A 23,730-nucleotide genomic window follows, 5' to 3' on the forward strand; every position below is an offset into this window, starting at 1 on the left:
GTAACATCCAGGAAATCCTCATTTGATACAAGGCACAACTCAGTGGTACTGATTTGCAGACGATGGAGGCTCTGAAGACCACTTGCACAATGCTGGAAGAACAGGTCATGGACCTGGAAGCTCTGAACGATGAGCTGCTGGAAAAAGAGCGGCAGTGGGAGGCGTGGAGGAGCGTCCTTGGCGACGAGAAGTCCCAGTTTGAGTGTCGGGTTCGAGAGTTACAGAGGATGCTGGACACCGAAAAGCAAAGCAGGTGGGACTACCTATTTGTAGAAAGTCATTTGTGGGATCACCTGAGCATTAGGAACAGGGTGACCAAGAGTCCCAGCTTGCCCAGGACTGAGAGAAGTTTCTAGCATACAAGACTTTCAGTGCTAAAGCTGGGAGACTCTTGGGCAAACCACGGTGGGTCGTCATCCTAGTTGGAAGTATGGCCAGTGTCCCTTGGATTCTATGTTGAAAGCTGGTGTCCTTTTACCCCATGTGGAGGCCTGGGAGTCAGCAGGGCAAATAGCTCAGTGCTTCCTTAGCAGAAACTCTTATCTTGCGTTTGTTATCATTGTGACCATGTAGCAAGACCATCTCCATTCTAAACCCGGTCCTGTGTAAAGCTAGTCACCTGTCTAGACCAGGGTTTCTCAACCTCGTCACTACTGATGGTTTGGGCTAGATAATCCCTTATTGTGAGGGCCGTCGTGTGCCTCGTAAAAATGTGAGCCTCATCCCTGCTTTTACCCACCAGATACCAGTAACAACCCCTCCCTCACAGTGTGGCACCAAATATGTCTCCAGACATTGTCTGATGTCCCAAGGGGGCAGCATTAGCCTTGGTTAAGAACAACTTCTCTACAAGAACAGTTGAGCTTTTTTCTTTCGTAGTAGGAAATAATAAGTTCAAGCAGGATCTTTCCTCTGCTTTCCCATTTTCATTTCGAGTCAGAATCCTCTTCCTACTGGGGCCATGATAGTGCAGGTCACATACTTCCTACCCCTGGGGGGTGCCTTTCACACTGCAGACATGGCCGACGGGAAGATTGGTTATGACAGCTTTACAGCTGCAGAGTGTTTGGTTCTAACAAAATGGGTCTATTATGACAGTTTACCAGCAGATAGAAATAAATGGTCTTGAAGAATAGGTCTCATTTTCCACTGTGCACGCAGGAGTTAGCTCATGACTTCATGTGTGCACAAATGAATTGTATCCTTCCCTCTTAACCTCACTCATATCACCTTCCTCTGAGACTGACCTTCCTGGGATCCTCTGATCTCCTTAACTGAGATGAACTATGCCTGGAAACGTCTCTCACAAAACATTTAGTTGGATAGCATCGGACTCATTTTGGCATTTCCCACATCGACTTGACCACAGTACGGTAGACTCAGCCAAATGTGTTGGATGTTTAATGTGTGCTAAGTCACTTACACTAGAAAAGATTGGAGGCAAAAGATGAGACTCTTTCCACTTCGAGAGACACCGGTAGACCTACTCATATTTTGGATATCCTCCCGCGCGGTATTTGCCCAGGTGACGGCCTGCGGGTTTAAGACCTCCTGTTCCTCTTTCCCCGGAGCCTTCATGGTATATTCCAGTCGCTTTCACGCAGACCCCATCCCTTCTGCCCTCAAGTGCAGCTCCTCTCCGTGCTGTTTCTAGAATCCCTCAGAGACCAATTTGAGGGTCGGAAGCTGACTTCAGCATCAAGAAACACGCATTTCACATGGAAGGTATAATTATGGGCTGTGCTTAGAAAGACATTTCATGTGTACTTTCAGGGACAGTTGTGAAAGATCTTGGCTTTTCTTCTCTCCCCCCACCCTCCCGCCCCTCTATTTTGGTGTTACGTGGGATACCGAGATGAGTAAAATATAATTCTTAATTCTTCTGCTCAAGAGGCAAGTCTCATGGAGAAGATGAATTATGCATTCGGGTATTTACCACCTCAAATAGAGAGTGGGGTGTGCCAGGAGAGGAGTACGTTTATGCTTTGGATCTAGAACAAGGAGAGCTTCCTTGCAAGAGGAGAAGTTGAGCAAGGTTTTAGGGAGAATGTGGTCTTTTGAGTTCATCCTTAAAGGCTGAGTAAGATTTGGGTTTGCAGGGGAGGGGAGGTAGGGGAGGTAGGGGAGGAGAGCGCGGGCCAGTACAGGAGACTGTATAAGCCCAGGTATGGAAGGACCAAAACACAACACTTAAATGGGGAATGGCAGCAATTCTTCTAGCTTAGTTCTTGTTTTTTCTATTTTCTAACCTTATTTATAGATACGTTCATCAGATTCGAGTTTCAGTTTCCTAATGAGCACCCCAAACATATAACTTATTGCTCAGACTTTAAGGAGAGGAAACGTTTCTTTGATTGAGTTTTCCTGTGGTTCCTCGGAGGACCTCGTTCCATTCTGCTCCCAGGGGAGGTTCTGACAGTCTAGCGACATCCCATTCAGTCCAGTTGTTTTTGGAAAATTGCCTTTTCCCCTTCAGCCTTTCCAAGTGAGTACTCATAGGAACTTTAACTATTAAGAGTATTTTTACCCAAGGTCTAAAGTGGGTCAAATCTTCGCTCTGTAAGCAGTCAGAAAGTAAGTCATAATTTGGAACTGAGAATCTGGGTTGGGCCTCTCTCCAGCCGGTAACCTGTTCGGTTGCTTATCGAGATCAGAGATGGGCTCACTTCCTCCTTCTGGACTGGTGACTGGGGGGCTTCTGAAATGGGCCTGTGCTCTCCTGGCAGGGCGCGGGCCGACCAGCGGATCACCGAGTCCCGCCAGGTGGTGGAGCTGGCCGTGAAGGAGCACAAGGCTGAGATCCTCGCTCTGCAGCAGGCCCTCAAGGAGCAGAAGCTGAAGGCTGAGAGCCTCTCCGACAAGGTCAGCGCCCATCCCTTCTGCTTTTAGGAGGGCATCTCCATCTTATATTTATTTATTTTTTATTTTTTAAAGATTTTATTTATTTATTTGACAGACAGAGATCACAAGTAGACAGACAGGCAGAGAGAGAGGAGGAAGCAGACTCCCGCTGAGCAGGGAGCCCGACGTGGGGCTCGATCCCAGGACCCTGGGATCATGACCCGAGCTGAAGGCAGAGGCTTTAATCCACTGAGCCACCCAGTTGCCTCTAACTCCCTCTTTTAGAAGGCATAGTTGACCCATGGACAGGTGCAATCCACGGTCTGCATATTTCACGAATGCACATTTACTCTGTCCTGTCAAATCGCAGGGTCAGGCTCCATATGGGCCTCCTGGGTTGGCAAGAGTGTGGGAGGCGTGGTGGGGACTGGTGTGTCACAGTCTGTAGGTGACTATCCGGGCCCCTGAGGTCTGGATTCTGATCTGGCCACACTGCTTTCTCATTTTCTGGCACCTGATTTGAGATTTAATCTCTGGGTTGGTCGCAGGCCTTAATGTTGAGTGTTCTTGGGAAGTGCTCAGTGGCAAGGACTAATGCTCCTTCCGTTGCTGCCACAGTGGGCAGCCTGGCCTCTCTCTGTTCCGAGGCCAGGGTGAGTCCTGATGACCATGTGAGTCCTCAGTATTCTACTTTGGAAATAGGCACGTGCCGTGTTCTGGAGGTTTATCTAAGTCTTGAAAGAGATTTCAAATAGATGCTCCAGTGTTCCCGATAACAAGAATGCAGATCAAAGAAATTTCATGTATAGACCCAGGCTTACACACACACATGCTTTTTCACAAACACACGCATAAAATAAAGCAAGAATCTGAATTTCGTATTTTGTGTAACTCTTTGTTATTTCATGATTTTAAAAGTAACTATTTGGGGTCATTGTGATAGATCTAGAAACCTGAGAGAAATAAAGGAAAAGATGACTGGCAATCCACCACTGATCTATCAGAATAAATATAGATTCTTATTATGTAAACAAATTTATAGCTTCAAAAAGAAAACACCATAGAACTAGGGGCTTTTCCTCAGTTACTGACTGATCAGTGTTTTGAATGTGTAGTTCTAAAAAAAACCTCAACAACACAGAAATATCTATTTAATCATTTAATCATTCTACTTGTGTTGGAACTTTGAGCTTCTTTCAATTTTCTGTTGTGGTGTTATAAATCTTTATGGATACCCATCATTATTTTCTTACAAAAATAAAATTTCACAGGAATAAAATTATTGGATTCAAGGCTACAGCTTGCCACTCAGGAACACTCTGGAGTTCCTTGATACTGGCTTACTTTTTTCTTTTTTAACCCGTTACGAAATTAGTATATTATTTAGAGGTAAAGGAACACTTTTGTGATTGAACTTGAATATTTTTTTCTATTTGATTGTTCTTAGAGTATCCATAGCAAAGTTCTGCCCATCCTTTAAGATTCCAGATATTGGGGTGCCTGGGTAGCTCATTCGGTTAAGTGTCCAGCTCTTGATCTCAGCTTAGGTCTTGATCTCAGAGTTGTAAGTTCAGGCCCCAAGTTGGGTTCCACGCTGGGTGCAGAACTCACTTTAAATAAAAAACAAACTGGACTCCAGATATTGATGTAATCTCTTCTAGACAACTGGTAATTCAGGAAGACTTTCTCTTCTCCATACCCCTTTTATCAAAAATATTACATGACAAAGCAATCCTTTTTTGTGTACATGTCTAGTTATGGGCTGCTCTCTGCCTTTGAACTTTATGTAAGATTCTTAAGAGAGTTTGTCCATTTTTTCATCCTTAAGAGCCCTGATATCATGCTGTGCAAATAGTAAGCATTCAGCATTTGATTACTTAATTAATTTCAGTCAAAGTGATCATCCTTGTCTTAGAACTTGTCATAGCTCTTTATGTGACCCGTGCCTTAGAAATAACCCTATCCCCATATAAGGCTTAGCTGTGACATGGACCTTTGTGTTATACTTTTAGAAAACAATATTTATTTATTCATTCACTTATTTTTTGAAAGATTTTATCTATTCAAGAGAGAGAGAGCATGGGCATGTGAGAATCAGCATGAGTCGGGGAGGGGCAGAGGCAGCAGGAGAGGGAGAAGCAGACTCCTTGTTGAACATGGGGCCCAATCCCAAGACCCTGAGATCATGACGTGAGCCAAAGGCAGGCACTTAAGCAACTGAGCCACCCAGGCACTCCTAGAAAACAATATTTATACTCTGATTTTCAGAACCTGATTCTTTACATGTGAAAATTTGGGGGTATTTGCAAAAGTCATCAGCATTGACATTCCTAAATATAATATTATGGCCAATTTTTCCAAATGCCCAGCTCAATGACCTGGAGAAGAAACATGCCATGCTTGAAATGAACGCCCGCAGTTTACAGCAGAAACTGGAGACTGAACGGGAGCTCAAACAGAGGCTTCTGGAAGAGGTGAGTCTGTGACACCTGAGAAACCGGGCCAAGTGGAATTCTGAAGGTGAAAATTGATGTGTTAAGTGGTCAGATCCAGATCAGACATCATTGTTTTGAAGTTTGAGTTTTCAAGAAAGAGTAAAGTGGTCACGTAATACTTTTCTGAAGGCATTTACCATGTTCAAAGAACGTGTCACAAAGGCCAAAAGATCTTTGTCACTTGCATCCACTCACGTGGTGCTTAAAAGAATGTTGAGCACCAATGAGTATGTGCCAAATGGAAGTTTGTTAAATAGACGGGTGACTGAATACTGAGTGAAATTGTGCTTTTAGAGTTAATATCTAAAGTGTATTTGGTTTTCGGGCTAATAAACATCTGTGCACATTGGCTTCATGCACAGGGCAGGGACTTGGCCAGATTTATGCTATGTACTAAATGTCATGAAGACTTTTGATCATCCATTTAATTCAGTTAAAAAAAGTTAGGCCCTGCGTTTGAGACATAGAATGGAAAGCTCCTGAACCCATCCCTTGTATTATTTCCTGGACCTTTTAGCAGAAATCTGAAAGTCTCTGTTTAAGTTGATAACTACTTCCCACTCCCAGCCAAAGCCCTCCCTTATATATTGAATCACTAATGATTCTGCTTTGTTCATTAGAACTGACCAACCAGGACAAATATACTTTCTAAAGACATTTAATGAGAAACAGGACTCCAAGAGTGTTCTCTTTAGCCCATAGTGAACCTGATAGTTCAGTTAACCAGGTCGCCTTTTCTGGTTACTTGAGGTTTTATTATATGATGCCTCCCGAAGGACCCTGCTGATAGAAATAACATTGCTAAGCTATTAACTTTGAAAAATGTGGTGAAAATTTCGCAGGTGCGTATGAAATATTTTACAGAATGAGACTGTAAAAAAAATGGGTGGGAGTTTGGGAGAGTTCTGGAGATGGATGACGGTGACGGTTGCCTAACACCGAACATGTCCTTGGTGCTGAGCAACTGTCCACTTAAAAATGGTTAAAATGGTAAATTTTATGTATATTGTACCACAACAAAGATTCTACAACAAAATTAATCATATACACACAGGGAAGTTCACCAAAGGCAGGGATAAGAACGCTGTCATAAAAATTTAAAGATCTACCTGGTGGCCGAGTAAAGAACGATGGTCTTTTATCTGGAATGAGTAGACAAACGCCCCCACTTAGGCACATGCTGGAAACAGAACAGAAATAATCAGTGATGTTGCCTGGTCCTACTTTCCTTCCGAAGGAAGAGAATTGGTTCTGACAGCTCGACACTTTGGTCCAAGGTTACATGGTGACTCAGTGACAAGTCTTGGAATAGCAGGCTGGGATCCTGATTCAGTCCCCTCCTTCTCACTTCCAAACGACACGAGAACATTTCCAGCTTCCCAGTCTGTACCTCGCAGATAGAGTTTTGAGCACAGACATCTGGCTGACACTGAGTTTGCGGCAGATTTCACTGACAGTTGAAACCATTACGAAACAAAGAATGATATTCATCGTTCAGGATGTGGCTAGGACCCCTGGGCCTGCTCTGCACTTTATAACCATGTGACCAAGGGCTTAAACTGAGTGTTCTTTTTTTTTTTTGATACTTTTTTTTTTTTAAAGTGGAGACACCTGATTAATCATCAACACAGTGAAAATATAAAACATTTTCATCATCCAAAAATTTCCCTATGCCTCTTCTAGTCAATACCTTCTAACCCTGGCTCCAGGAACCCACAGATCTGCTTGATCTTTGTCACTACTGATAGCTTTTCTTTTCTAGAATTTCCTAGAAGTGGAGTCATACTATATATACTCCTTGTATCTGAATTCTTTATTTTTTTTTTTTTAATTTTTAAAGATTATTTTAGAAAGAGAGTATGTGTGAGTGGGGTAGGGGCAAGGGGATACAGAGAGAGAGAATCTCAAGCAGACTCCCCATTGAGGTTGGAGCCCAACTTGGGGCTCCATTTTGTGACCCTGAGCTTATGACCTGAGCTGAAACCAAGAGTCAGACGCTTAACTCACTGAGCCACCCAAGCGCTCTTCAATTCTTTGGTTTAGTTGAGCATGTCTTTTGGGATTTGTCTGTGTTGGTGAATGCACTAGCAGTTCATTGCTTTTTATTACTAAGCAGTAATTCATTGTATGGGTATACCATAATTTATCCGCCCCTTGTTGATGATCCTTTGAATAGTTTCCAGTGTTTAGTTATTATACATAAATCTGCTGTGAAAACTTGTAGGCAAATCTTTCTGTAGATATGTTTTTATTCCTCTAGAAGGAGCATTGCTGGATCCCACGTATAGGTTGATAACGAAGTGGTTGTTTCAGTTTGCATGCCCAACAGCAGTTCCAAACTGTAATGCTTGGCATTGTTTAGTCTTTCTAGTGTATCAATTACAATATCACATTGTGGTTTTAATTTGCATTTTTTAAATAATGAAAGATGATAAGTATCTTTTCATGTCTTTATCATTCATATATCTTCTTTTGGGAAGTGTAAGTTCAGATCTTTTGGGTAATTACTTCTGAGTAAAGTTGTTAAAGATTTTTATTTATTTATTTATTTAAAGATTTTATTTATTTATTTGACAGACAGAGATCACAAGTAGGCAGAGAGGCAGGCGGAGAGAGAAGAGGAAGCAGGCTTCCTGCCAAGCAGAGAGCCAATAGCGGGGCTCAATCCCAGGTCCCTGGGATCATGACCCAAGCCGAGGGCAGAGGCTCTAACCTACTGAGCCACCTGGGTGCCCCTTATTTATTTTTAATAAAGATTTTATTTATTTATTTGACAGACAGAGATCACAAGTAGGCAGAGAGGTAGACAGAGAGAGAAGGAGGGGAAGCAGGCTCCCCGTGGAGCAGTGAACCCGATGTGGGGCTTGATCCCACGACCCTGGGATCATGACCTGAGCCGAAGGCAGAGGCTTTAACACACTGAGCCACCCAGGCACCCCAAAGATTTTTTGATACTAACTCTTTGCCAGATATATGGATGGTAAATCTTTCACCCAGTCTGTAGCTTGCTTTGTCTTTTAAAACAGTATCTTTCAAAGTGCAAATGTTCTTAATTTTTATGAAGTCAGATTTATCAGTTTTTAAAAATGGTTTGTTTTCTGTGTCCTAGTTAAGAAATCTATGCTTACCCTAAAGTTGAAGATACTTTCTTCTCTCTGTACTCCTAGAAGTTTTATAGTTTTAGCTTTCATATGGAGATCTGGGAAGTATTTTGAGTTAATTTTTATGTATGGTATGAGAGGACAGGTTCACTGTTTTCCATAGAATTATCCTGTTAGTCCAGTACCATTTGTTAAAGATTCTTTTCCTCATTAAATTTTCTTTCTTTTTTTTTAAGATTTTATTTATTTGACAGAGAGAAAAAGAGCACGAGCAGGGGGAGAGGCAGAGGGAGAGGAGAAGCAGGCTCCCTGCAGAGCAGGGGAAGCCCGATATGGGATTCGATCCCAGGACTCAGGGATCATGACCTGAGCCGAAGGCAATGGGTTAACCCAGGTGCCCTCCTCGTTAACTTTTCTTGTTATAGAGTCATCTACATGTCTCTCCTTGTTCTGTTACCAGACCATCTGATTATAACGCATCTTGAAATCAAGAGATATTGGGGTGTGTGTGTGTGTGTGTGTGTGTGTGTGTGATCTGATAAGTGTCCTCTTTAATCCCCATCCCCCATTTCTCCCATCCTCTCACTCACCTCCCCTCTGGTAGCCATCAGTTTGTTCTCCATAGATAAAGAGTCTGTTTCTTGTTTGTCTCTCTTCCCATTTTGTATTTGCTCAACTTTCTTCTTTCTTCAGTTAACCCAAGTATCCTCTTCATGAGGTACAGAGACCTGTAAAGGGGGCCAGCATCTCGGCCTCAGAATGGGGAAGAGTTTTTTATGTCATGCAACCCAAATTCCAGCCCTTGTTCCATCGTCCTCTTCATCCCTGCCCCTGGCAGATTTTGCTAATGGACATTTCTTCTAAATCTTTCCTCTTGGGCCCAAAATGGCTTCAGAACCTTTTTTGACATGGCACTTGACAGCTGCTATCAGTCCATCAGAAGTAATGACAAAGATGAAAATCCATTTGCTAATTCTGATCAAATTAACCTGTTTAAGGCAGAGAGAATCCCTTCCCCAACATTCCCCACCAGGGCTCCTGGTTGGACCTCGGCCTGAGTGCACAGTGTTTTTGGATATGCCAACCCACTTTTTCCAGTAAATTTAATTCTCAGGAAGTCCTGTCTCATTTTGAACTAAAGCTTGTAACTTTCAGCCACTGGTTCTATTTCATTGAAACATTTGAAAATAGAGCAGTCTGATATTTCCAACCAAAATAAAGAGATTAATGCTGATTAGTGATCAAATTACTTAATGGATAATTTAAAAAATAATGTTTCCTTAACAACTGCTATGTGCCCGGTGCCCTTCTGCATACTTTCCATGAATTGGCTCCTATGTGACAGTTCTATGAGAAAACCACTTCTTTTATCTCTGTGATGGTCACTTAGATATCTAAGTCGCTCTCCCACTCCAGACTGCCCTGCCTTTCCTAAGAGAAACATTTCAAGTCCCTCCAAGTTTGAAATGTTCTTTTCTGATAGATTTATCTTTCCAAAGAGACTTTCTAGAAGTCCGCATGGTCTGAACAACATGGAGTACTGTGGGACATCTCCAGCTCCATTCCAAGCTCTGTAAACCTCTGCCAATTACCCTGGGCTCTTTGGGTACCTTTGTTGCATCATTGATACCCACTGACTGTCCCATAGGTTTGGGGTTTTTTTTGAATAAACATCTTTATATTCTATGTTTATCAGTCAATGTTTTGTTTTTTTGGTTTTTTGTTTTTTAAGATTTTATTTATTTGAGAGCGATCATGAGCAGGGCGGGGAGGAGCAGAGGCAGAGGGAGAAACAGACTCCCCACTGAATAGGGAGCCCAACACACACTGGGCTGGATCCCAGGCCACCGGGATCATAACCTGAGCTGAAGGCAGATGCTTCACCACTGACGAAGCCACCCCGGCTCCCCTATCAGTCAGTGTTTTTAAAAATACTGCCCTTTTGAACTTTCTCTAGTTGGTTTTGATCCATCCTTTCAGCCACCAGGGCTGTCTGGTGCTCTGGTTCTGGGGTCCAGCTCCTCCGTGCGTCCTGCCAGTCTCCTGTCCCCCTTGTGAGGCTGTAGGACAGATGGAAGCACAGAGCTAAGCCTCTCCTTCCGGTCGGACCCTGACCCGTGAATAGCCCCCATTTGCTCCTCTCTGGGAAGCAGGTAAACGGTTTTGAAAAAATGTTCCGCTGAGCACCAACCTGCCACTCTTACTTGTTTTTTATTATAGTAAATAAGCAGCCTGTTTCTTGGAAAGCTAACGGACAGTTGATGCATTTGTTCTAGAGAAATATTTTGGGCCCGGCTGTCCCCAAACCAATTCTTGTCCCCAGCTCCTGTTTCTCTGCTTCCTGCCTAGTAATTAATGTTGTCCTAAAATAGTGGGAAGAAACTAAAGAGGGTAATTTGCGGAAATCACTTGCGCTGTAGGGGACTGATAGCTCCCTTTAAGAGGTAATTTTAGCTGTTTTCTCTGCTCCCCTCCCCCCCCACAATATTTTAGGAGTTTCTGTGGTTTGAGTCAGAAATTCCAGGTTGGTATATAGGCCAGGTGGTCTCTGGTTGATGACAGTATCTCTTGCTTTATGGAGGACTGATGAGGGGAGGCTGGTGGAGGAGGTCTGCACAGGGAAGCCAGTGGGGTAGGGAGAGGGGAGTCTGAACCGGATGGAGGGAATGGAAGAGAGAAAGATTACTAAAATGCCTTGATTTTAGCATCTATGGTACACTGGGCACTGGCGCTCAGTACATCGCCCAGTCGCCAGGGTGGGGGGGGTCATTATACCCACTTTCAGATGAAGACACCAAGGCTTCTAGAGCCAATATGAGTTGCCCTATGGTCCTATGACTGGTACATGTTAGAGTCCTCATTCATACTAGCATCTGTAGCATTCCAAAGCGCACATTCATCCCACCACACTGTGATGCCTCAAGGAATCCGCTTCCCCTCAAGAGGAAGGGCCATTGAGGAGTAGAGATGGAAAGAGAAAAAAAAAAAAACAAACATAGGTTGAAGGAAGCGAATGGAATGAAGAGGGTCACCAAGTCTGAAGTTGTTGGTGGCCTTTGGCCTTCTACGACTGAGGACATGAAGATTTGCTGTGGCCTGTTGGAAAATGCCCATGGCCGTGTTTACTCTCCTGGGGAGCTCTGTCCTAGAGTCTGCAGAGATTCTAGGCCACCACGGGAGGGGGTAATAGGGCCACCTACACAGTGGTTAGATTGTCACCCCAGGGTCAGATGACATCAGGTGGTGTCTCATCAGGGTAGCTGCTCTCTCCTGCTTTTTTAGAAACAGAAGCATTTTTAGGAAAGAGAGCCATAAAACCAGCATCTTTATAGCCTGCCTTATTTTCTGGTTGACTTCCATTATAAAAATCGGAGAGATTTTCAGCACAGAACTATTTCCAAAACACTGAAGTGATCCCCCCTGCCTCCACCGGCCCCCTGGGTTTTTTACTGATTCTTGTGCTGAATCTGGGCTCTTCCTCTTCCTCCCCATACTGCAGAAGCATCTCCTGTGATTGTGGCTATTTGTGTCCTGGTTGGGGGTCCCTCACCCTGAGGAGGTACTCCTTAAAATGAGAGGTGACATGATTCCCCTTTGCACATCCACACTGCCTGAACAAAGCGATCTCTCAGAATAGCATCTGAGACCTTACAAAGCAAAGCTAAGGCAGACTGGAGCTTAGCTGTCATGGCAGTAATTCACAGCATCTTTGATGTCAACTCAGATGGGCCACGTGTCCTTAACTGTAACCGAATGGAAAGGCGGGCACGGCGGCCTGGTCTTCCTCTTACAGTGGGGATCCTGTGACTTGCTGGCCATCCAAGATTTGGGGCACATTCTTTTTAACTGTGCCACACGTCTGTCGGGGACAGAAAACAGTCGGCAATTCTGGAACGAGATGATTTCAGAAGCCGAAATTTGGCGCCAAGCCTGCGATTAGTTTGATGACAAGAACAGTGGGGACATGAGTTGTATTGTCCGTGGTATCGAGACTCTGGCCTTTCCCCCCACTAGCAAGCCAAATTACAGCAGCAGATGGACATGCAGAAGAGCCACATCTTCCGTCTGACTCAAGGGCTGCAAGAAGCTCTGGACCGGGCGGATCTGCTGAAGACGGAAAGGAGCGATCTGGAATACCAGCTAGAAAACATTCAGGTGAGAACCGGCAGAGGGAATTTACTTAGAAATTGTCTGCGGATGCAAAGCGTCATGGCCGAAAGCCACCTGGTGAAATGATCAGAGTGATCTCTTTATACTGCGTGTTTTTCCCCACATTTCATTATGAAAATTTCCATACCTTCAGAGAAGTTAGAGCATACCTGTAATACCAGCTCTGAGATTCTAATATTAACCCCTGACTTTTTTTTTCCCCCGTATGCATATCCATCTATCAGTCCTTTTTTAAATTTTGTTTTTGGCCATAAGAAAAGGAGTGAGTAAGTAAATATTGGCCCAGTGTGGTCTGTGTTGAATTTTCATAAGCTAGTATCCTTGTGACTTAGTTTTTTTATTTTCTTAAAGTGCCAAATTTATTTGTTTATTTTTATTTTTTAATTTTTTTTTAAGTTTTAGTTTATTTATTTGACAGAGAGATCACAAGTAGGCAGAGAGGCAGGCAGAGAGCAGGGTGGGGTGGGGGAAGCAGGCTCCCCACTGAGCAGAGAGCCTGAAGTGGGGCTTGATCCCAGGACCCCGAGATCATGACCTGAGCTGAAGGCAGAGGCTTAACCCACTGAGCCACCCAGGCGCCCCTTAAGTACCAAATTTAAAAGCATCTTTCTTTCGAGGGCTGAGCTTATTTTTGTTTTTATGAATTTTTAGGTTCTCTATTCTCACGAAAAGGTGAAAATGGAAGGTACTATTTCTCAACAAACCAAACTCATTGACTTTCTGCAAGCCAAAATGGACCAGCCCGCTAAGAAGAAAAAGGTGGGTCCTCGTGTTTGAAAAGTGGAGAGTTTTTGCTCAGCCATTGTGATTCATTAAATACCACTGTGATAGATAATTGGAGAAACATCAAAGAAAACAAAACGCACATTTTCTTGTTTTATACTGGGTTGAAAAGAGGTTTTGAGATAGAACAGTCCTTACAGAAGGGATGTCATTAATCAAGACTGTAACACACTGCTCTGTGTTCATGGCCTTTAAAATTATAGTGCCTGTATCTGATTTCCTAAGCAGCTGGGATGTGGGAGGGTGGGCAGCACAGAGAAAGGTTTATATGGAGGTCATTGTACAAGATTCCAGAAAGATTAGCAGGTCACAGGTACAGGACTATAGAGATTACAGGACATGGATTCGGCATTTGACAGAGAGAGAGGGGGGTCCTCAGTTCTGTTGAAGGATTCTTAGGGCACAGGTACAGGGCTCTAGAAAAGACTCAAAATTACCCAGCCCAGTCCTTTTGATTGACAAAGGCCTGTGTGACACCGGGAGCCAGGGAGTTGAGGTGCCTTGCCTACAGTGCCTGACTGGATAGCTAGGCCCTCCACTGAGGGCCGCTCCATCCCTTTAAAATTGTGATAAACAAACAAATGAAAAACTGTGACCAAAAAGAAAATTTAAAAAAATCCAACTGTGGACAGGGTTCTATGTAGATGCACCTGGGAAGATTTTTACTACACCCAAAACATACTTCCCTAAACCAGCGAGCCCCCCTGCCCCCAACCCCAGGAGGTTTGGCTAGGTGTTCTCAGCTGGAAAAGGTCTCTAAGCAGCTTGCAGTTTGCTTCCAAAGGCATTCCTGCCCCAGAGGAGCAGCGGCAGCCCCCCTCTGACTTGGATTACGTGAAAGGGGGCTGGGGTAGGCAGTTGGGGCCCGTGGGGCCAGCGCTGTTTGCACTATGAGGGGCGAGGACAGCCTTCAGAAGCAGTGTCCTCCTCTGGGGGCTGCCGGGAAGGGATGTTCTTTGCCGTGTTCTTTGCCGTGTTTCTGCTTGTTATGCTGACGATATTTAATCTTCTTTTATGATATTGAATCTTTTTTTATTTTAACAGCCGATTGTTATCTGACTGTGTCATGTACTGTAGTTAGGGTGTTTCCATTGATTTCTGGTTTTTTTCAGTCCCATTATTCCCTGTGTTTTCCTTTTTTTCCCTCCGTGTCCAGTATGTGTTTTCCATTTGCATTGTTGTTGTTGTTGTTGTTTTAATTTTTGAGTAGGCCCCTTGTTTTGATGTCACTTTACTAGTCAGGTTTTTGGTCTCCTTTTTAAAAAAAAAATTTTTTTTTTTAAACCCTCATCTCTGTGTCTTGTAACTAAGCATCATGAGACAAACGCGGAGCAAGAGTGATTTCCGAACCATCCCTCCTGACTCCATCCTCCACTTCCATTTTTTGAGGGTAAAGACTCAGGAAATGGCTCTCCTTCTTGGGAATGCTAAAGGAAGAGGTGGTGGCAGTTCAAGCATCTTGAGCCCTCTTGTTGAAAATTTGCGAAACCCTATTTTTTTCCAGCCGGCTGGAATGGGCTGTGGCTCAGTCTCCCCTTTCCCCCCTTCACATGCCATTTTTACTAAATCCGCTTACAGTGAGTATGCTCCTGGCTTTCGTGGTTTGCTCCTCTTGAGTCAGAGTTCCTTTAGCTAGTTTCAAGTGCCAGTTTCCAGGAGTTAGGAGATATCTCTGTTTCCATTGCTAGGGTTTATTTAGTCGACGGAAAGAGGACCCTGCTTTGCCCACACAGGTTCCTCTGCAGTACAATGAGCTGAAGGTGGCTCTGGAGAAGGAGAAAGCTCGCTGCGCAGAGCTAGAGGAAGCCCTTCAGAAGACCCGCATCGAGCTCCGGTCTGCCCGGGAGGAAGGTAGGGGCACTCGCTATGCTGGGTCTGTGGGGAAAGGCAGAGGACCCACCCGAAGCAGATTGGTCATACTAGTTCAGCATCTGTCTTGGTGGCCCGAAAGCTCTCAGTCCAGACGTCCCAAGTCTGAACGAGTCACAGCGTCCTTGGCATTGCCCGTTCGGCATGATGCATGTTCTTTTGGTCTTGGGTCCTCGAAAGATAGCCCAGGGGCAGTCCGCTTGGTTTTGGCCTCTTGGTGGCCCAGCTAACCAAAAGACATTGGACTGGTCTCTCTCCAGCTGCCCACCGGAAGGCCACAGACCATCCACACCCATCTACGCCAGCCACCGCGAGGCAGCAGATCGCCATGTCCGCCATCGTGCGGTCACCCGAGCACCAGCCCAGTGCCATGAGCCTGCTGGCCCCGCCATCTAGCCGCAGAAAGGAGTCGTCCACTCCAGAGGGTACGTGCTCAAGGAGCCACCGGAGTTCCGCTGAAAATCGTTTTTAGTCGACTAAGATAATGCAGACATATCGTGAAAGTGACAAGTAATAATATTAAGGGTGATAATGCTGAAGAGTAAGAAGTCTGTCTTCTCCCCCGTCCCAGGCCAGTTCGCTGAGCTGGAGACCACCAGTGCATTCTTCCTGCAACAGTTCGTGCACGTAGGCACATGTCATGGTATTCATGTGTCTTATATAATTATATTTAAAGAGTATGAGAAAATAGGCATATTTTCCTCAGCCCTTTTTTCTATTGTAAATATCACAGCACACTATGCTGTACCCTGCAAAACACCTTTCTTTCACTTAAAATCCTATCTTAGATTGTTTATGAATGCCTGTGCCTGGACCTCGTCCTCCGAGAGGACTACATGGTAGTCACTGGCATGGGTACGTGGCTCACCCGTTAGACGAGCCCCTGCTCATGGGTGCTGGGGTTGTTTCCAGTCTGTCCTCGGCAGGAGCGCCCTGCAGTGGAATCCTGCGCCTCTGTGGGTGCTGCGGCCGCAGGGTTAGCTCAGGGGAAAGGACTCCCTGCGTTAGAGATTATTTGCATGTTGAGTGTCGGAGGTTTGATCCATTTTATATTCTTACCAACAGTGTAAGAAGTTTTCTTTGTGGACTTAAAAGTACTCTGTTTGCCTAGAAAGGAAAAGGACTTTAAAAAAAAAAAAAAAAAAAAAAAAAAAAGGTTAGATTGTGAGGGCGATCTGGCTGTGACATCTGTCACCCTGTTGATCACCAGGGTTGATTCAGCTGATCTGGCTGGCGAGGCAGGTGTCCCCCTCCTCCCTCACCGCTCCGTGTGCGTCCCCCAACAAAGCCGCACACTCGGTCAAAGGTGACGGCCTTCCCGGATAGAGGAGGACTGTTCTTCGGTCAAGGGTATATGAGTAGCTGAGCTTCCCTGCTCGAACCTTCAAACAAGCTCTCAGGGTCCATTCATAGGAGAATGTCATGTGGTCAAGCTTCTAAGACTGCACACGCACCCAAATGAGGCGCTGCCTGTGGCAAACTGCCTCGCTTTAAAAAAAAAAAAAAAAAGGCCAAGGAAGGTGGTTTGGAAGGTCTCAGGAGATCATAGAGCAGAGCTTCATGGTGGCATCACAGTATCACAGTGTAACGGGTGTTAGTGGCAAATCTCGATGGCATTTTGGTGTGTTGGTGGGTTTTCTTCAACATTGGTTTCTCTCCAGCGATGATGCCGTCTTATTTCCTATGTTTCCGTAACACTTTGAATCAAAGAGCTTTACTCTTAAACGCATCGTGATGGTGATGGTAACACAGGGGAAGAAAACCTATCTGGCCGTGGTGTCTGTTGCCTGGGCTCTGCAGAGCAGCAGCCGGTGAAGGTCTGAGGGTCCCAGGCTCCTGCTTCCCGTGTGCTACACACTGACCGGGCCAGAGTGCACGCGTGTATTTATTCCTTAGGGTTTTCTGATCAAGGATGGAGGCCATGTTCTGTGCAGAATTTGGATTCAGAAATTTGAGTCCTGAGCTTTGCTATTTAAAGCAGTATTTAATTAGGTCACTGTGGAGAGGGGGGCTTATTAAGTTGAGGGATGTGTTGCAGGAAGCAACCTTCTTATTTTAACAGACTGGTATATAAATGTAAGAATTCAATTTTTAAGGCTTACACATTGAGTTTTTCACCAGAGGAGGCTCTTCATGAAAGAACAGGACATGAGGAGAGAATTCTTCAGTCAGTTTATGTATGTAATAACTAGAAATTCTGTAATTAAGAATGAATTTTTTTTTTAAGATTTTATTTATTTATTCGACAGACAGATCACAAGGAGGCAGAGAGGCAGGCAGAGAGAGAGAAGGAAGCAGGCTCCCTGCTGAGCAGATAGCCCAATGCGGGGCTCGATCCCAGGACCCTGGGATCATGACCTAAGCCGAAGGCAGAGGCTTTAACCCACTGAGCCAACCAGGTGTCCCAAGAACTGATTTTTAAACTGAATTCTAAAAACTTCCACATATGAGGTTCATCTGAAAAACAAAACTTCTGTGATTAAAGTACCTGTAAACATTTGACTTAAAAACATATGTTTACTTAGGCCCACAAACATCTTTGCTTTCTTATAGCCTGTCTTCTGCCAGTAGATTGTTCTTTAAAAATACTTAACTCCTGATAACTGGATAATGGAGATTTGAAGTTGAGTTCTATAAATCTAGATGCATCTGTTAGTGTTAAAGTAGTTTCACACTCTGTAACTAATCTGCTGTAATGGCTTTTTAACAGCTTTATTGAGATAAATCCGCATACCGTACAATTCACACATTTGAAGCGTATGATGTTTTTTATCAAGTGCACAGGGTTGTACAACCACCACATCATAATTTTGGGACATTTTTGGCCTCAACTTTTCTGTCCCGCAAAAGCACGCTACCTGATAGCAGACACTCCCCGTTCTCTCCTCTGCCTGACCTCTGGCAGCCACCAAGCCAAACAGGTTTGCTACTCTGGACATTTCACATAAGTGAGATCCTACCGGATGCTTTTTTTGTCTGGTTTCTTTCATTGAGCGTAATCCTTCTAAGATTCAGCCATGTTAAAGCATTTATTAGTTCTTCACTTGCTCCGGTTGAGTAAATTATATTGTATGGAGAGTGCATCTTGTTTCCTAATCCACTGATAAGCATTTGGGTTGTTTCCAATTTTTGGCCTTTATAAATAATGTTGCTGTGAATGTTGTATGTTGTGGCTACATCTCTACCATTGCAGGGTAATCCTAAATTTAACTTTTGAAGGGCCTGCCAAACTGTCTTCCAGAGTGGCCACACCATTTGACATTCCCACCAGCAGTGTATGAAGGTTCTTATTTCTCCACATCCTCACCAACATTTGTTTCCTGCATTTTTAAAAAAAGATTTTATTTATTTATTTGCTGGAGAGAGGAGACACAGTAAGAGAGGGAACACAAGCAGGGGGAGTGGGAGAGGGAGAAGCAGGCTCCCCACTGAGCAAGGAGCCCAATGTGGGACTCGATCCCTGGACCCTGGGATCATGACCCAAGCTGAAGGCAGATGCTGAACAACTGAGCCACCCAGGTGTCCCCCTGCATTTTTGATTCTAGACATCAAAGGGGGTGTGAAGTGGAATCTCATTGTGCTTTTGATTTGTGTTTTTCTAATGACTCATGATGCTGACCATCTTTTCATGTGCTTCTTGGTCATTATCTTCTTTGGAGAGATATCTAGTCAAATCCTTTGCCCATTTTAAAGTTGGGTTATTTCTCTTCTTGTTATTGAGTTGCAAGAGCTTTTTTATATATTGTAGCAACAAGTCCCTTGTCAGAGAGATGATTTACAAATATTCTTTCCCATTCCTTTTTTTTTTTTTTTAACTTTCTTGATGGGATCATTTGTAAAACCTAATAATTTTTTTAAAAACTTTTCAGAATTCAGTCGGCGTCTTAAGGAGCGCATGCACCACAATATTCCTCACCGATTTAACGTAGGACTGAATATGCGAGCCACAAAGTGTGCTGTGTGTCTGGATACTGTGCACTTTGGGCGCCAGGCATCCAAATGTCTTGGTAAGAGCAGTGGCTGTGCATGCGCAGTGGGCACCTGCATGTCTCCACTCATGGGGGTGGGTTGTTGTTTTTCTTTTTCCTTTCTTCTTTAAAGATCTATTTATTTATGTTAGAGAGAGAGAGGGAACAGAGTGGGGAGGGGTAGAGGGAGAGTGAAAGAGGATCTCAAGCAGACTCTGCGCTGAGCGTGGAGTCTGACGCAGGGCTCAATCTCATGATCCCAAGATCCCAACCTGAGTCAAAACCAAGAGTTGGACATTCAACCCACTGTGCCACCCAGGTGCCCCTGTGTTTTTCCTTCTTAATTTTTCATCCTGTAGTACATTCATTTTCAAGCTTTCAGTTTCAGTGGGAGGACACTGTTTTTCCCCCCTTAAGGGAATGAGCTTATCCGTGTTTCCAGCTCATGTCTCCACCGCCCTATGCAAAATGCCTTGGGCTTTGCTGGTTTCCAGCCCCCTGTTTTTGTCCAGGTTGCGCTCTCCCCACCTTTAGGTTGTGTGCTGGCTCTAGCTGGACTGTGTCAACAGGTCCCTTACATACTTTTGTGATGGCCTGGGGAGAAGCGGGAAACATTGTGTCAAGAATACTTGGCTCCCTCATTTCCTCTCTGGGCCTGGCTCCTGGGAACGCTTAGGGACTACCTGGCTGTTGGGGCCTGGCTGGGACTTGAGAGAGACGCATGGGCCAGGATCTGCCAGGGTGTGTTTTCAGGCTGTTCCCTGCTTTTCTCCAGAATGTCAGGTGATGTGCCATCCCAAGTGCTCCACGTGCTTGCCCGCCACCTGTGGCCTGCCAGCCGAGTATGCCACACACTTTACCGAGGCCTTCTGCCGTGACAAAATGAACTCCCCAGGTCTCCAGTCCAAGGAGCCCAGCAGCGGCTTGCACCTGGAAGGGTGGATGAAGGTGCCCAGGTACTGTGGCAGGGAGCCTCGGGCTGGGGCAGGTGCTGGGGAGGACGCCACCCCAACATAGTCCACTTGGGAATAAGGGTTATTTGGAGACAAAGGCACTTGACAAACCGTCGGTCTCAGAAGGACAGTCTGACCTCCCCTCTCTCTTTCTGAAAGTAGGAGATACGATCCTGTGTAAAAGCAGCCCTCCCTTTTCCAGGAGGAAAGGAATATTATCACCAGAGACAGGGATTCAAGCCTTGCAGAGAGAACTCTGCAAAGAACCCTTGTTAAAGTAGTTCCTTATCTCCCTTTTGCCTCCCGTAACATTTTAGCTGCTTTTTCATACTTACTAGTCTTTGTTCAAGCCAGAGTACAAACAGGTAGGCCTCTCCACTTTTGGGGTCTTCCTTGTCTGGGGGAGACTCCCAGGAACATATAAAATTAAAAAATGTATGCTTCTCTCCCCATTCATCTATCTGCCACCTGTGGAATTCCTGGGCCAGCCACAGAACCTACAAGGGTAGAAGGAAGCTTTGCCACCCCTGACACAACCCCCCTGGCCGCTCCCATTCCCGAGCTTTCCGCGGGAAGCCTCTTAACGAGGACTCCGCCTCGGTCTTCCCACCGCCACCTCCTCCTCCCCGCGACTGTGCTGTGGACTCCACACCTTTGTTCTTGTGCGTCCCTGTGTTCCCAGGAATAACAAGCGAGGACAGCAGGGCTGGGACAGGAAGTACATTGTCCTGGAGGGATCCAAAGTCCTCATTTATGACAATGAAGCCAGAGAAGGTAAATTAATAATTCAGGGGGATGTTTCGTTGCACGTGGTTGACCCAGGTCTCCCAGTCTCGGCGTGAAGGCTTTGTTTTTCGGACTGCGTTGCAAGCCTTCTACGGTTTTCCATTTTTGAAAATTAAAAAGCGAATGGCTTGGCTAAAGGTTATTGGTACGATACTCACGTCTATAGGTCTCCCCTCTGAAGAACCGCAGGGCGCTGCCCTGAAGATTCTACCTGCTAATACACCTTCAGAGAACTTCTGCCTCAGTCAACTAACCCATAAATCCGCATCGTCATCCGAAATTTGACTGTGCTACTCATCTGACACACTTTATTTTGTTTTTATCTTCCCTCTCCGCCTTCTCTGCACACCTTCCTCCTTCCTCCTTTGTTCTCGTGCGCCTCTCTTTCCACGCATACTGTCTCTCTCGCCCTGTCTCTCTCTCTCTCTCTCTTTCTCTCTGTGTTTCTCTCTCTGTTTCTTTCTTCTTCTTTTCTCCCCTTGTTCTTGTTCCTGTTCTTTTGGTTTTCTTTCTGCCCTTCCTCTTTGCACCAAGCTGGACAGAGGCCGGTGGAAGAATTTGAGCTGTGCCTTCCCGACGGGGATGTATCTATTCATGGCGCCGTTGGTGCTTCTGAGCTTGCAAATACAGCCAAAGCAGGTGAGGGGAAGCAGTAGAACCCGCCAGGGGGCGCGCTGGGTCTGTTCAAGCAGCAGGGGTAGAAGGGGCCACCCTCCTCGGCTTGCCGTCTTAGTGGGGACTGGGACTTGCGTGCTTGGCGGGGGATCTCTGACACCCCAGGGCCATCCCTCCCGCTGGGATTGAGGGAGAGCCACAGCCAACCCCTGCTCTGTCCGATCCCCTAGATGTTCCCTACGTACTGAAGATGGAGTCTCACCCACACACCACCTGCTGGCCCGGGAGGACGCTCTACTTGCTGGCTCCCAGCTTCCCCGACAAACAGCGCTGGGTCACCGCCTTAGAGTCTGTTGTCGCAGGTGGGAGAGTTTCTAGGGAAAAAGCAGAAGCCGATGCTGTGAGTATGAAGACGGGTGCAGGAGCTTGTCTTTGTAACGCGGGCTGAAGTGGGAACTGACCTGGGTGCTGGGAGCCCTGTTGCTGCCTCCTCAAAGGGTGATGGTCCGAGACTATCGTGACTGGGACGCTTTCGGAACCAAGATGGGCTCTGCGCTGGCTTGTCTGGCATCACACGCCCTCCCTCTGCAGCCCTTTAGAATGGGGGAGTCACGTCTTGGGGCATGACGGATTTTGGTCATGGCAGCAGATGTACTCATAAGGCGATCCTCTCTCTTGTTTACTCTGATGAGTTTATTTGAAGACTTGAGTTGCAAGCACTTGGCCCGGAAGCAGCGCAGAGGTCTGCCGAAACCATGCCAACTCGGGGAGGGCTTTTCATAACCTTCTCCATAGCTTCCACGTGATCTGCTCTTCTGTAGGCAGGTTCGGGATCCTACTTCTCCCTAAGACGGCAGAGCCGTGGGTGTGCCTTGACTGGCATCACTCCTCCTGGAAAGTTCCAGGATACAACAGGGCTCCGTGCTCATTGGTGTTTTCTCCACCAAAGGCCAAACACTGGGCTCCTAGTAAACACGTTCAGTATTTGCAGCACAGACTTCTTAACCATAAGCCTCTGGGGAGGAGCTCGGCTCTCTGGGTGGACCTGTTTTGATGACTTGTTCTGCGGTTATCTGTGTGAGCTTTTTATTGAAATGCATGTTAATATGTGTACACTAGGGTTGCAACCGTATTCCCTCTGAGCTTCTGCCTGCGTGGGCTCAGGTAAAGATTCAGAGGCTTGCTGCTTCATTGCTGATGCTGTGTTTTGTCCTTGGGCTGCTGCCTGGAGGGGAAGGAGCCTTCCACGTGGCTTATTAACCCTCTGCATGTAGCATCAGTGTCTCTCCTACCGCAGAAGATCTCTCAATGTCTACTTCACTCATTTATTTCCGCATCCAAGCTGAGGCGTAACTCTCATGCTAATTACCAGCTGCCCCGGAGATACCAGTAACTCAGATCAGAATATGGGGCAAGCCAAGAGCAAATGTGTGTTTCTGGCGTTTTCCAGATGAACCTTACTTTCTTCCTGGCACCAAACTTTTCTCCGTTCTTACTTTTGTCTCTCTGGATGATTTGGTCATGAACAGTTCAAATTTACTGTGTCCTTTTTTTTTTTCTTTTCTCTCTCTCTCTCTCTTTCTCTCTCTTTTTTTTGGTTCCAATATGAAAAGAAATTGCTCGGAAACTCTCTGTTGAAACTGGAAGGTGATGACCGTCTGGACATGAACTGCACGCTGCCCTTCAGCGACCAGGTAGCACTGTCCTCTGGACCCAGGCTGTCACCCCCATGGTCACGAGAGAAAGGACTCTTGCTCTTTCTGCTCCGCAGGGTGGCCGTGGGGACGTGGTTATGCTCAGGCCCCACCTGTGGACTTCTGTTCCTGCAGGTGGTGTTGGTGGGCACTGAGGAAGGGCTGTACGCTCTGAATGTCTTGAAAAACTCCCTCACCCACGTCCCAGGAATCGGAGCAGTCTTCCAAATTTATATCATCAAGGACCTGGAGAAGCTCCTCATGATAGCAGGTGGTTGGCCAAGGGCGTGGCACTTTCTTTTCATTGTCAAGGGAAACTATTTGAGAGCCAAGTGTCCTGCCTCTGAAACACAAAGTTAGGCCTTCCTGGTGGCAGATGGCAACCAAAGTGGCTCTTTCCTCGGGTCCTTGTCGGTGCCGGAGCTGATGGCGCTCTCGACTCAGATTCATTCCCA

The 23,730-nt window shown here is 45.7% G+C and overlaps 1 protein-coding gene across 9 annotated transcripts in view; it reads left to right on the forward strand.

Moving 5' to 3' along the window:
• Positions 1-23,730, forward strand: part of CIT (citron rho-interacting serine/threonine kinase) — a 167,913-nt gene that overhangs the window by 124,942 nt on the left and 19,241 nt on the right. For 3 of the 9 annotated variants that reach the window (XM_059138701.1, XM_059138700.1, XM_059138706.1), the window contains 15 exons: positions 33-253; positions 2,727-2,862; positions 5,211-5,315; positions 12,452-12,592; positions 13,259-13,366; positions 15,079-15,241; positions 15,520-15,684; positions 19,129-19,266; positions 20,003-20,183; positions 20,863-20,954; positions 21,501-21,605; positions 21,812-21,981; positions 22,701-22,745; positions 23,195-23,275; positions 23,411-23,546. In XM_059138701.1, the coding sequence (XP_058994684.1) occupies positions 33-253; positions 2,727-2,862; positions 5,211-5,315; positions 12,452-12,592; positions 13,259-13,366; positions 15,079-15,241; positions 15,520-15,684; positions 19,129-19,266; positions 20,003-20,183; positions 20,863-20,954; positions 21,501-21,605; positions 21,812-21,981; positions 22,701-22,745; positions 23,195-23,275; positions 23,411-23,546 (1,987 nt within the window). The remainder of the gene's footprint in view (positions 1-32; positions 254-2,726; positions 2,863-5,210; positions 5,316-12,451; positions 12,593-13,258; positions 13,367-15,078; positions 15,242-15,519; positions 15,685-19,128; positions 19,267-20,002; positions 20,184-20,862; positions 20,955-21,500; positions 21,606-21,811; positions 21,982-22,700; positions 22,746-23,194; positions 23,276-23,410; positions 23,547-23,730) is intronic. The other 6 variants (XM_059138705.1, XM_059138708.1, XM_059138704.1 and 3 more) reach the window with 5 other exon arrangements.

Source organism: Mustela lutreola, chromosome 11, assembly GCF_030435805.1.
Source record: "Mustela lutreola isolate mMusLut2 chromosome 11, mMusLut2.pri, whole genome shotgun sequence".
NCBI lineage: Eukaryota > Metazoa > Chordata > Mammalia > Carnivora > Mustelidae > Mustela > Mustela lutreola.